The following is a 14,474-nucleotide window of genomic DNA, read 5'->3' on the forward strand; positions in this document are numbered from 1 at the left end:
TTAGGAAATTAGGGATGATCATGCAAAAATTAATCGGTCTCTCTTCATCCCAGAAGTGGTTTGAAGGTTAATTTGACACTCAACTTGAAAACAGAAAAAGATAATCTATACCCATATGTGAATATACACGTACGCACACATTTAGTACATAAAGAAACATGTAAATGATTAAAGTGTTTGGTAGGTTTTGTGTACTACCGATGTTATAGCTGCCGTCACCGAGGATCCAGAGAAACTGAGAAGGAAAGGAGTTGTGAGATTAGTTTAAAACTACCCCTGTGGAAAGTATGACCCTTCAGGGAGACAGGGATTTATAATTACTATGGCAGGGCTGTGATCACTTTCATAATGTCACATGTTTAATTAATTAGGTTTGAGGGATTATAACTCTGTTAATATAAACTGACTTTCGATATCTGTGGTAAGCACGTTGTGTAGTTTTGCGCTGAAGAGAAAATAAGAAAAATAAACTAAATATAATTAATTAAATAGAAAATATAATGTGACATGTTTCTTATTTTGTATGAAGACGACAGGCAGTGAAATAATTTAAAGTAACAAGTATGACAAACACTTGGTTTACTTTAATAATATGTTAATAGTTCAAGTAAGAAGGTTTACTTAAGATTTTGTACAGCAATGTTGTTGGGATTCCTAGCGATGCATCCACTGAGTGAGATCGAACCTCGAGTTTTGGCATTATAATATTTACAATTCCAGAAATTTACCGCTGACTTACCAGAAGACGTGTATAAAAAAGAATAAAAGGGGGTAAGTAAAACTGAACTCGAATTTTCTTACATTTTAAGTATATTTCAACAAAGTCAACGAAACAGTTATAAAAACAAAATGGTAGTAAAATACGTAATCCAATTGTTAAAAATTCTTAATATATATTATTTACTTAAATAAAGGGCCAACTAACCGACATATTTTATGTACTGAAAGTAACACTTGGGTAAAATTACTGGAACAATAAACTTCACGTGAATGTTTAGTTGCCTACGAATTCAGTTAAGAAACATTGCATAAAATTATTGAATAAGTTATTACGTAAGCCTAAACTAACATTTTTACCTCAGTATTTTTTTTGCAGGAGTTAACTTCACACATCAGAGATTTTGGTAACTGCTCCCTCTTTTTTCTCTCTCTCTTTTTGTTAAACAAATATAATTTATTTATAATATTTTATACATTTCAATTCATATGTTTAATTGTAATATGTATATATATAACATTTTTTGGTTACTTAATTTTTGTGCTTATTTGTTAACTCCAATTTAATCTTGCAGTCATTCAAAAAAATATATAAAAACATATTTTGATGAACATTTGTCATTATTATCTTAATCTAGTAATGTAATATTTTAAAAGCGATGGAAGAAATAAGAAAAATACTGTAGATAAATTTGGCAAACCGGTTAAATAAGAAAGAATAGAATAAACAATAATATTTAGTGTATTGAAATTAGTGTTGTGATACTTAGTACAAAAACGTTTTCTTTACAAGAATATCACTGTGCTGCTTCCGGCATAAACCATATTTTACATTATTTAGAAATTAGAGGCAACAAATAAATAACGTTATGCAATTAACATTGAGCTACACAAAGGGTTATTGGTTCTATGCCCACTACAGTTATCGAGTACAAATTTTTAGTGTTATAAGTCTTCAGACTATTTGTGGAGCCACTAGGGAGATATATCTTTAACACAAAGGAAAAAACGCCAAGGATAAAAAGCACATAATAGGATATCTAGTGTATCCTAGCATGAAGGATATTAGATAAATTCACAGTGACGTAACAGTGGGGATGAAGGACGATACTGAGGTAGGACTAGGGGGGAGGTTGTGCTTGATACCAAGTGTTTATTTTGGGAACAATATTTAAATATAACATTAGTAATGAGTGCTGTGTAGATGGTTAGTAAATGAGAGAAAGTGCTCTCAAAATATATATATATATATACATTTTAGATTTCAACCAACCAAAACCGTTCAGAGACTTAAGTTTCCTTGACTTCCAAAAGTTGACCCATCCATCAGTGAAACTCAAAATGGCGAAATGGCTAGTCAGATAAAACTTTCATTCGTAACTACTGTGATATCAATAGTAGAAATGTATAGATACGTGCAGGAGCTACAATTCGTACAACCAACCGTGTGGAGATATTTGGTCATAATATAACATACAGACACACCGATTCATCATCTTCTTGGCTCAAAACTCTGTCACTGTAGTTAAACCCACACTTGCTTCACAATTTATCTCACTCGTTCTTCCTGTTTTAAGTGGATCTACTTTTGAAGAAATAAAATCAGTAGGACACTACAAAATGTTTCCTGCACTCTAATCCGGAAGTGTATTATAAGAGTGTCAGTCAATCCCTTAGTGTAAATGTTGCTGACTGTCTGTCATCTCTCTGGCCAGTAGTTCAAGATTAGAGAAGTCGGCAAATAGCTTAGACATAAATACAAATAAAAATCACAAAGATAGTAAACTGAGTCATTAAAATGTAATCGGACTAAGCTCTATATTCCAGGACTAAGCACTATATTCCAGGCGGGAAGTCTGATAGAAAGTAGCTGTTTTATTAATTTAACATCACTAATATTTTTTTATCGTGAGAAGTAAAACAGAAAAATATATCAAGTGTTCAGTTCCCTTTGACACACTTTATGTATCCCTTCCCTCCAGTGGTACAGAGGTATCTTTGCGGACTTACAAAGCTAGATTCCTGGTTTCGATACTCGTGGTGGGCAGATAACAGATATTCCATTGTGTTGCTTTGTGCGTAACTTCAAACAGACACTCGTTACGTAAGTGTAAAGTTACTTATGCATGAAAAGCATTTAACTTATCTACTTCTGAACGCTTTTCTGGCAAATAAAGGGAATTCTGAGATTTTAAAGTTAAAGAATGAGCAGCTAGCCAATTGTGTTCAATCATACATGTTATTATTGATCAATATTCTATTATGTAGAATATTATGTAGCCTATTTTATAAGCTTCCACTGAGGTTATAATATTGAGTAATACTCGATGCGTTTATTCGTGTTTACCGCAAACAATTTAATTTGGATATTTGGTGTTTTATGGCACAAAGCAGTTAGGCTAGGATATAAACCTTTTCCTATATTGCGTTAAATTACTTTATCATAGGCATTCGTATTACATTTCAAAAGCTTCTTGAAACATTTACTATTAAATGTGGCCACTTGTTCGAGCTAATACTCAGTAATCAGAATTTGTTTCATTATTACATAAATATGAGTTTATTTCACCCGCTGATAGAATTTTATATTTAAAAAGTCGAAGAAGAAAAAGATTATTTCTAAGTGTAAGTTATAAACTCCTGAAAATGTTATAAAATATGCAGTTTGGTAGTATCTAATAAGCCAGCAGATGGCGCAGTTAACATTTCTCTACACTTGTTGAAACAGGGAGGGCCGTTTCACCTACGAATATAAAATGTAAGATTTGCAAGAAACACCAAAAACGTCATCAGAGATTTTAAAATGTAAACTCTTTATTGGTCAATATTAGAAGTAAAATACTATGCTAAAAACTTTCAATTATCTGATGAGGTAATTTTGTCAGTGGCGATTTTAAGATACACAAAATTTTCTTGAATAATGTTCTAAAACAATTTATCAATGCATAAAAAACTGGTAGATATAAATGTATTTAATAAGGTTGTTTTGTTAATTAATTTCAAAACATTTCATTTTGAGATGAAACAGATTGAGGTGTACGGCAATGTTTTTCAGTGTAATAGAAATAATTTAAATACTTTAAACCATAGAAAATGTAATTCATATTTAGACAAAGTACTAACTACATCTTGTTTTGTTAATTAATTTCAAAACATTTCATTTTGAGATGAAACAGATTGAGGTGTACGGCACTGTTTTTCAGTGTAATAGAAATAATTTAAATACTTTAAACCCTAGAAAATGTAATTCATATTTAGACAAAGTACTAACTACATCTTGTTTTGTTTTTATCATTATTCTTTCTTTATTGTCAGGTCATGTTAACTGACAGCATAGTTTGAAAATACAGTTTGGAATGAAATCTAATTTCCAAATTTGTTACAATGTGCTATGGAAATTTATATCAAGTTAAGTAATAAAACAGTATTAGAATGATCCATAATAATAACAAATAAATTAAACTGATTAAAACACAAATTATTTCTGCGAAGTCCTTTGGTGGCACAGCGGTATGTTTACGGACTTACATCGCTAGAAACCAGGTTCCGATATCAGTGGTGGGCAGAACACAGACAGCCCATTGCGTAGCTTTTATAATAACTAAATAATTAATTAATCTTCAATGAAACTATCGTCAAAAATAGAAAATGCATGGAATGCTCGCACAAAATAACGAAAGGGTAACATTTATTCTTTTTTTAATATATAAAATAGATTGTGATGAAATTATTAAGTTTTATTAAACACTGAAGACCGTAAATTCCATTCAAATATGTTACTTGAGAAATTAGGTTAACAGTTGAATATTAAAGATTTTATATGTGTCAAATAAAAATAAATCTGCTGCGTGAATAAATTTTACACAATTTTATATCTGTGCTAATAAGGCTTAAAGAATAATGTTTAAAGTCTTGTGTTAGGAAGAATTACGTTTTTACATTCTTGTTGGATATTTATACGACGAACATATTAAACGTGTAGCTGAAACTTGCATCCATTAAAGCTTTCAAAATCACTTACAAAGTAAAGCTACCAGATTTTATCGCTTCAACAGAATAACATATCCTCTTCGAATAGTACATTAACGTATATTATTTACAAACAAGAGTTTTTTGTTTTAAAATAAACTAAAAACTAGGTGTCCAATTGTTATAAAACTATAATTATTCAAATACTCCGCCACCAATTACGATATCTCGCAAACAACTTGTTTTCTATGTTTAAATAAACAAGAATCAGAACAGATAACGCATTTATTATCGTACTAATTAATTTATAAAACATCATGAAATTAATTAATAGAAATCTCCTTTGGCTTTAATGACATTTCCAAGATTGGAAATTGTCATACTTCGAAGGCTCCGAGACCTTTCGAACATGGATTGGTCAGTATAAATGGGTTCGCTGGGGTCTTCAAACTTGGGAGCTTGAAACTCGGATATATAAAACTCGGTTGTACTAGGTGATGTACTCTCGGCGTCAGATTCCTTCACCTTTGAGGACATACAAGGCGAGGTGAGTCAGTTGATATTAATATAGGTTTTATATCATTGATAGCAATAAATAATTAAATAAGTAACTGGAGAATTAAAAATAACCTCGAGTTATATTGAAACAAGACATTCAACAAGACAGTGCATTATATAAACTTATCAATCGTATTTTTTAAATAATTTAATTTCATATTATTTAACAAACCACACTTTCGTATCCATCTTTCTTTTTGTTCAATACGTCTTTAGGCAAACAAAAATGGGCTACCAGTTCTGATTCCCCACGGGTATCAAAACTAGGTTTCTGGCATATATAAAGTCCACAGAATGAGCCGCTGGAAGGCAATTTACCCACACAATACTTGTGCCCATGAAAATGAGCTATTTCATGTGCTATAAAGTAACTTTTATGTACATTAACGTTAACTCTTGGATACCATTGTTACAATTACTTAAAATTTTAAAAGCACGTTTGAAGATGACTTAATTAAAATAAATATGTTACTGATTTAATTTAGACCAACCTTCATAATCATACCAACAACAACAAATTAGTGAACTTAAATTGTCTTCATATTCCAGCACATTACTTTAACCCCAGTGACGAACCTTGATATTGGTGGATTACATACGGTTTTATTAATGTTGGAACGCGTCTCTTACCATTGTCTTGATTCTTCGGATGTAAGATACGGCTGCCACAGCTATAGCAATGGTGATAAACACTACGAAACCCACTACAAACATCAGAGTGTAGTAGCCATCTTTAGGGACACAGACCATCCATCTTTCAGGGGCTGTTGAGCAAATGGTTGATCTAATTCACATTTCTTTTACCAACATTGATGTTAAAATTCACTTATCAGCAAAGTCATGAACTAGTCAGATGTTAAAGTTCACCTATCAGCAAAGTCATGAACTAGTCAGATGTTAAACTTCACTTATCAGCAGTCATCAACTAGTCACATGTTAAAAGTTCACTTATCAGCAAAGTCATGAACTAGTCACATGTTGAAGTTCACTTATCAGCAAAGTTATGAACTAGTCACATGTTAAAAGTTCACTTATCAGCAAAGTCATGAACTAGTCACATGTTAAAAGTTCACTTATCACCAAAGTCATGAACTAGTCACATGTTAAAGTTCACTTATCAGCAAAGTCATGAACTAGTCACATGTTAAAGTTCACTTATCAGCAAAGTCATGAACTAGACGCATGTTAAAGTTCACTTATCAGCAAAGTCATCAACTAGTCAGATGTTAAAGTTCACTTATCAGCAAAGTCATGAACTAGTCAGATGTTAAAGTTCACTTATCAGCAAAGTCATGAACTAGTCAGATGTTAAAGTTCACTTATCAGCAAAGTCATGAACTAGTCAGATGTTAAAGTTCACTTATCACCAAAGTCATGAACTAGTCACATGTTGAAGTTCACTTATCACCAAAGTCATCAACTAGTCACATGTTAAAGTTCACTTATCAGCAAAGTCATCAACTAGTCACATGTTAAAAGTTCACTTATCAGCAAAGTCATCAACTAGTCACATGTTAAAGTTCACTTATCAGCAAAGTCATCAACTAGTCACATGTTGAAGTTCACTTATCACCAAAGTCATCAACTAGTCACATGTTAAAGTTCACTTATCAGCAAAGTCATCAACTAGTCACATGTTAAAAGTTCACTTATCAGCAAAGTCATCAACTAGTCACATGTTAAAAGTTCACTTATCAGCAAAGTCATGAACTAGTCACATGTTAAAGTTTACTTATCAGCAAAGTCATGAACTAGTCACATGTTAAAGTTCACTTATCAGCAAAGTCATGAACTAGTCACATGTTAAAGTTCACTTATCAGCAAAGTCATCAACTAGTCACATGTTAAAGTTCACTTATCACCAAAGTCATCAACTAGTCACATGTTAAAGTTCACTTATCAGCAAAGTCATCAACTAGTCAGATGTTAAAGTTCACTTATCACCAAAGTCATGAACTTGTCAGATGTTAAAGTTCACTTATCACCAAAGTCATGAACTAGTCAGATGTTAAAAGTTCACTTATCAGCAAAGTCATCAACTAGTCAGATGTTAAAGTTCACTTATCAGCAAAGTCATGAACTAGTCACATGTTAAAAGTTCACTTATCAGCAAAGTCATGAACTAGTCACATGTTAAAGTTCACTTATCAGCAAAGTCATGAACTAGTCACATGTTAAAGTTCACTTATCAGCAAAGTCATGAACTAGTCAGATGTTAAAGTTCACTTATCAGCAAAGTCATGAACTTGTCAGATGTTAAAGTTCACTTATCAGCAAAGTCATGAACTTGTCAGATGTTAAAGTTCACTTATCAGCAAAGTCATGAACTAGTCACATGTTATAGTTCACTTGTCAGCAAAGTCATGAACTAGTCACATGTTATAGTTCACTTGTCAGCAAAGTCATGAACTAGTCAGATGTTAAAGTTCACTTATCAGCAAAGTCATGAACTAGTCACATGTTAAAGTTCACTTATCAGCAAAGTCATCAACTAGTCACATGTTAAAGTTCACTTATCAGCAAAGTCATCAACTAGTCAGATGTTAAAGTTCACTTATCACCAAAGTCATGAACTTGTCAGATGTTAAAGTTCACTTATCACCAAAGTCATGAACTAGTCAGATGTTAAAAGTTCACTTATCAGCAAAGTCATGAACTAGTCAGATGTTAAAGTTCACTTATCAGCAAAGTCATGAACTAGTCACATGTTAAAGTTCACTTATCAGCAAAGTCATGAACTAGTCAGATGTTAAAGTTCACTTATCAGCAAAGTCATGAACTAGTCACATGTTAAAAGTTCATTACGTTATTTAATTAAATACTTTCTGATCATCATATTTTTCTACATAAAGAAGTGATGTATCTTATTAAAACACTGATATAAAGCTCTCGTTACAACTGCTTCAGAGTTTAATATACATTCCATGTATATTAGACGAAGAAGTACTTTAATAGCAAGGGTAAATTTTTGTTAATTTAAAACAAAACGATGGAGCAGCAAAAGTTTCAGATCTTACAGTGCTAAAATTCTGGATTCGATTCCTCGCAGTGATTTGTTTGTTTGTTTGTTTGTTTAAAGCTACAGAATGGGCTATCTGTGCTCTGTACACCACGAGTATCGAAACCCGGTATCTAGTGTTATACGTTCATGTGCATACTGCGTGATAGTGAGGAAGTGTATCCGCCAGGTGGACAGAGCATAGATAGCCCATCATGAAGTTTAATGCTAAACAAAAATGTACTTTTAACTTTATTGACTCTACAGCGCCCTCTACTTACCAAGCCCTTTAGACACCGCAGGTATATCTGATCGGGACAGATACACTTTCAACAGCTCGTGAACTTCCTCTTCGTGGTCAATACTGTCCGTCGAGTTAGGTGGCGCTACTGGCGTGACAAGTGAAACAGGAGACGAAACTGCCCTTTTTTTTCGTCCCCAGGAGGGAAACGACCCTGGACGACCCCCATCACTGCATATTACCTGTGTGGATTGTGCACGTGACTTGACTAAGTTCGCTAAATTATATCACAGATAAATCACATTATATTTTCCTATCATTTTTCGTTTCATAAAATGCCTCTGTGATTAATGAGTTATATTTAATAATATGAACGAATCACTACAGTAGTTCCTGTGAATTATTGTATGACAGTTATTTTCACTTCATATTCGATGGTGTAATATTGTTTATTTGCTTACATTTTGTATTTTCTCATTGCTATTAAATGTATCACGTGTGTTTGTAAATAATTACCGACACATAATCTTTGTTTCAAACTATCCCTAGTCTAAAGCTCTTAATACCGAATCTAACTTTAAGAAACGTTTGAAGTTATTACTGGTTCACAAGGTCCCCGGCAGGTGCGAACGGTAGCTTGGAAGACTAGTAAGTTAGAACCTGGTATTTTGAAAGCGTAGAAATCTGCTTCCAACGCCCCTTCAGGAGTTCGGTGAAGCTCTGGAAAAACGTAAAGGTCCACAGGGCATCTGGAGTGAATAATAAAACTAACAAGTTTGTTTTCTGAAGCAATTAGAACTCATTAAGTCCACTGATAGTCATAAAACGTCATGTAATAGTGAGCATACAATGTCTTACAAAACAACTGTGTTAACAAATGTTTTATCGTGGTAGCTCAACGGGAAATCTGAGGACTTATAAAAAAAAATTTGTGTTTAACACGAAACACAGAGAACATTAGAACTTCCACACTCCGAAACATTTCAGAAACACAAATCAAATGTGTCACCATAACTTCCAGACACCCAGTATTATAACAAGCCCGGCGGTTAAGGCACTTGACTCATAATCTGAGGGTCGCGGGTTCAAATCCCCGTCACACCAAACATGCTCATTCTTTCAGCCGTGGGAGCATTATAATTGACGGTCAATCCCACTATTCGTTGGTAAAAGATTGGCCCAAGAGTTGGAGGTGGATGGTGATGACCAGCTGCCTTCCCTTTAATCTTACATTGCTAACTTAGGGACGACTAGCGCAGAGAGCCCTCGTGTAGCTTTGCGAGAAATTCAAAACAAACGTTATTATAAAGTAACAGTTTTTATTTTAGGGGTAGGCATTATTAGCTCAGAAGCAATGTGAGATGTGGGGTAGGCATTATTAGCTCAGAAACAATGTGAGATGTTCAACACATCTGAGATGTTCAACAAGTGTTCATTCATTATATCTTAGCTGCAGCACGTTTCACCTATTACAACTTATGATTTAAAAATAACGAAACGATGTCAGCAATATTCATATAAAACCCTGAAGAGAAACTCTATATTTTACAATGACCTTCTAAGTTCGTTCTTCACAAGTCATCCAAAAATATCTTACACAGTAACTATTTATCCAAAACAACTATACGGTCACTACCACTTTGTTGTGAAGATTACTTAACGATATTACAATTACAGGTATTACAAAACTATTTTCAGAGCGCAATACGACAGTGCTGAGGACTAGGCTTAACTACACCAATCGATGACGACAGCTGTCGGTCAAAGCGAGAATTAATAATTACTAACAATAACCAACAATTATCTTCGCGACGTGGTTCTTCGTAAAACCTTGAAGATGGTGTAATTTGTTTCACTGTTAAGATATTTGCAGGTAAACAAAGAATTGTGTTTTGGTGAGCATCGCACTTGGAAAGTGGCGCTCGTTGTTGCTTTACGTCTTGATCTGTGTGACTGGATGTTATCTGTTCAGGTGTTTTATGAATTATATGATACTGTTGTTTGTATGGCCATATTGGAGAAGTGCCTCCCGAAAACGTTCTTCATTTGTTATATATTTTATTAGATAACAGAAAAATGTGTAAAACCACATGTAAAAATGTGTAAAACTACATGTTTTTCTAAACGTACTCGATGATATATGTTCAAACATTATAATAAACTTTGATTTCAACACTGGCTTTGGTCTCATAACAAGTGTTGTGTACCTGCTATTGTGACGGGGATTCGAACCCGCGACCAGATTGCAGTAGAGTACCTTAACCACCTGGCCATGCCGGGCACAAAAGAAGGAAGGAAGAGATAGATAAAATTAAATTGTTGTTTTATACCCCCTGGAGTCAATAAGATGTACTTGTCTTCCAGAGTAGGGATCTTTAGCGATGACGTATGTTGCAAAGATGTCTCCAGTAAAGTAATCATATCGATCTAAAAATAAAATACTGTTGTTATGCTTAGTTTAATCAACATAACATAATATCAACGAACTTTGAACTTTTAACTCAAGTAGTTCTGAGATGTAACGAACGTAAAATGCTTTGTTTTACAACGAGCATTTGTCAATAATTATTTACGTAAGTTGGTGTCACTCGCTGGTTCAAGAATATTTACGACTTTATGTTCGCGTTCAAATGTTTACATCTTTATCTGATTAACGTTATTTACAAAAACGACGAAAACAAGAGGTTTTCTAATCTAAATATAAATAAACATTTTGAAGTAACGTATTATATTTATCAGTATTATCGTTTTAATTATTATAGGCCCAAATATCGTGGGACAGAAGTAACACTTACATTGACTTCGGGTCTCCAACCTGAAGGTCAAAAGATCACCCACAGCTATAGTATTGGTTGGTGTTCCCCGATACAGAATTCTTAAGGTGACACTTGATGTTAGAATGTTCTGCGCTGGTAGATGTTCTATTTGGGTCGGATAACGGCTATAAAACAGAAATTCCCTTCTTAAGTAAGTTTTCCCAGAAAGGCAGACTGACCAAATGGACTTTGATTGACCTTCATTCTTTTGTCTTCACATCAACAAATTTTACTTTGGAAAAATACATAATAAACGTCGTCTTATAACCTCAGACAAACCCATTGTAAGGGGTCATTGACAAAGTGTTTATCGTGTTTATTGCAGAACTTTCTATTTATTGTTTAATCTCTGTGTGTAAGTGTTCACCAAGAACCAAAATGTCAGTGTAAGAACAGACAGAGTGGTTCGTTAATTCTAAAGAACTGAGTGACAAACAAACTAACCCATCAGTTCTACTATCCATATAGTTGGAGGTCACCACGGTCTCGCCAGGTCCAGCTAAATAACACGTTAGGTTGTATACTTTATCGTGTGACGTTTGAACATAGTCGTTGAATTGTACCACCACGATATTGGTCATGACGTCACTATACTGTCAAAGAATAAATAAATAAAACATGTCATCTTAATAATAATGATATTTACCTCGTAACAAAATCAAAATAAAGCATCGTTGTATTATAGCAGTTGAAATATATTTTCTTACTATTTTCCCTTATGGATAAAACGTATATTTATGTAACAAGTTAAAATTCCGTTTCATATTTTATGTTGTACATAAATACATCTAAAAGAAAAGGGTATTTGCCTGTAAAACCTGCTTCTCTGTGCTACCTGATCGGTTTACACGAATCTAAACTTACGAGGTCTGTTCAAAAAATAAGCGGATTGTTTGAATTGCGCGGCTCCATTTGATTCCAGGGGAATCCGCTTGGTGTCGCTAGGTTCGCACAGATCAGCTGATTATGACGCCATTTCCCGATTGCAGATATCTTCATTTGTGTATTAGCTACGCGGTTTTAAGTGAAGCGCGATTTTTCGTTTGGCGGATTTCAGAATGAATGACCAACGACTTGCTGTGAAATTTTGTGTTAAACTTGGAAAATCTGCGACTGAAACTTTTGCTATGCTTAACACGGCTTACGGTGATGTTGCTATGAATCTTACGGCATGTTTCAAGTGGCATGAACGTTTTAAGGATGGTCGACAGTCCATTGAAGATGATGAGCGTCCTGGACGTCCTTCCACGTCAACTGACGACCCACACGTCGACAAAATCAACACTCTGGTGCGGGCAAATCGACGTCTGACTGTCAGGGAGCTTGCTGAAGAGTGTGGGATACCAGTTGAATCTTGTTACGAGATTTTGACCGAAAAATTGAAGATGCACCGCGTTGCTGCGAAATTTGTGCCTCAGATCTCGTGAGTTTTTGGCCAAACACTCGATCACTGTTCTTCCCCACCCCCCTACTCACCTGACCTTGCTCCTTGCGATTTTTTCTTGTTCTCCAAACTCAAAAGACCCTTGAAAGGAAGAAGATTTGAGACGATTCCCGAGATTATGGCAAATGCGACGAAGGAGCTGGAGGACATTACAAAAAGTGTACCAGGACTGTTTCAACAAGTGGAAACACCGTTGGGATAAGTGTGTGCGCGTTGGGGAGGAGAGTACTTTGAAGGGGTCCCAGACCTGTAACTTCTAAATAAAGTACATTTTGTTTTATGACGTCAGTCCGCGTATTTTTTGAACAGACCTCGTAAACAACTTTATACAATATAATTCTTTTTACAAGACAGTCCATGATAATCACGTGGTTAAGGCGCTAGACTCGTAATCTGAGTGTTGCAGTTCGTATCCCGGTCGCACCAAACATGCTCGCCCTTTATCCGTGGGAGCGTTGTAATGTTTCAGTCAATCCCACTATTCGTTGGTAAAAGAGTTGCCCAAGAGTTGGCGGCGGGTGGTGATGACTAGCTGCCTAACAAATTTTTATTTGTTATATGAAATAGTATAGCATAAAATCTAAGCTAATAATCTATATTTTAATAGTATATTCGTTTTAAGTTCTTAATTATATAAGACAATATTTTTTTTAAAATTTTAAATTTCCCTAGTGTGATAAACGTAACACATTTTCTCTAGATATATTCTCCAATCTGTTTTATCCATCCTCCCTCGAAATTCAACATAAATAACTCACTAAATAAAGTCATTGTTAAGACTAACCATAACTTACTTTTTTTGTTGTTACAGACCTTTCTTGTCGCACCCAATCCTTCAGGATTCTTTAATTGTTATTTCTCACGTTAACTATATATAGTCTACAACCAATAGAAAGTCAATATTTGTGTCTACAAAATGTAATGATGTATTTCGCTGTATTCTCAACAGAAACATCTAAATTTGTCTTGTTATAAACAAACTTTTCCCAAGAGAAAGTTAGTTATTTGCTTGGGAGAATTTGAGAGGATTCTTTTCACACTGTTAAAAAGCTTGAATATTTTATCAGGAAAATCGTGTTATATGAAATTCCAAGTTATCAAAGAATTACTGCACTTAATATTTGTTATCAGTTAACTTACTGGGACGTAGGACAACAACATCATAATGAGACCAAAGTTAAGATGATTCCTTTGTTACCACTCCTCATTGTCATCGTTAAATCCTAACAGATAATGTATGTGTGGTCGTACCAATCAGACGTGTTGGGCATCTATCAGACAAAATCCTGACATATCAGAAACTTCAACAACAACAAAAACTCATACTACCGGGCCTGGCATGGCCAAGCGCGTTAAGGCGTGCGCTTCGTAATCTGAGGGTCGCGGGTTCGCATCCCCGTCGCGCCAAACATGCTCGCCCCCTTTCAGTCGTGGGGGCGTTATAATGTGACGGTCAATCACACTATTAGTTGGTAAAAGAGTAGCCCAAGAGTTAGCGGTGAGTGGTGATGACTAGCTGCCTTCCCTCTAGTCTTACACTGCTAAATTAGGGACGGCTAGCACAGATAGCCCTCGAGTAGCTGTGTGTGAAATTAGAAAACAACAACAACAACTCATCGTACCTGTTGTGTACCACAACGCGGGAAACCGTTCGCCCGACTGATCTTCAGCACGTTCACATTACCGCCATTTCCATCATAGAAACACGTTTCGAAAACCCATATGTGTGAA

General features: G+C 34.7%; 1 protein-coding gene across 1 annotated transcript; it reads right to left on the reverse strand.

The window, feature by feature from the left end:
- Positions 1-4,957: 4,957 nt before the first annotated feature.
- On the reverse strand, positions 4,958-14,454 carry LOC143248432 (uncharacterized). The gene is made up of 8 exons (XM_076496788.1): positions 14,366-14,454; positions 11,744-11,892; positions 11,279-11,424; positions 10,814-10,910; positions 9,085-9,232; positions 8,524-8,725; positions 5,875-6,008; positions 4,958-5,211 (listed from the first exon to the last, which is right to left on the reverse strand). The coding sequence occupies exons 2-8, from the start codon at positions 11,878-11,880 to the stop codon at positions 5,014-5,016; spliced, it is 1,062 nt and encodes a 353-aa protein (XP_076352903.1). The 5' UTR covers positions 11,881-11,892; positions 14,366-14,454; the 3' UTR covers positions 4,958-5,013.
- Between the last annotated feature and the right edge of the window lie 20 nt (positions 14,455-14,474).

This window comes from Tachypleus tridentatus, chromosome 4 (assembly GCF_004210375.1).
Source record: "Tachypleus tridentatus isolate NWPU-2018 chromosome 4, ASM421037v1, whole genome shotgun sequence".
Lineage (NCBI taxonomy): Eukaryota > Metazoa > Arthropoda > Merostomata > Xiphosura > Limulidae > Tachypleus > Tachypleus tridentatus.

Excerpts from the sequence above, each read along its gene's own strand:
- LOC143248432 (XM_076496788.1), bottom strand. The coding sequence starts at position 11,880 with ATGACCAATATCGTGGTGGTACAATTCAACGACTATGTTCAAACGTCA. Across the intron at positions 11,425-11,743 it reads ATGGATAGTAGAACTGATGG|CCGTTATCCGACCCAAATAG; the intron begins GTTAGTTTGTTT and ends TCTGTTTTATAG. Across the intron at positions 10,911-11,278 it reads GTTGGAGACCCGAAGTCAAT|ATCGATATGATTACTTTACT; the intron begins GTAAGTGTTACT and ends TTTTATTTTTAG.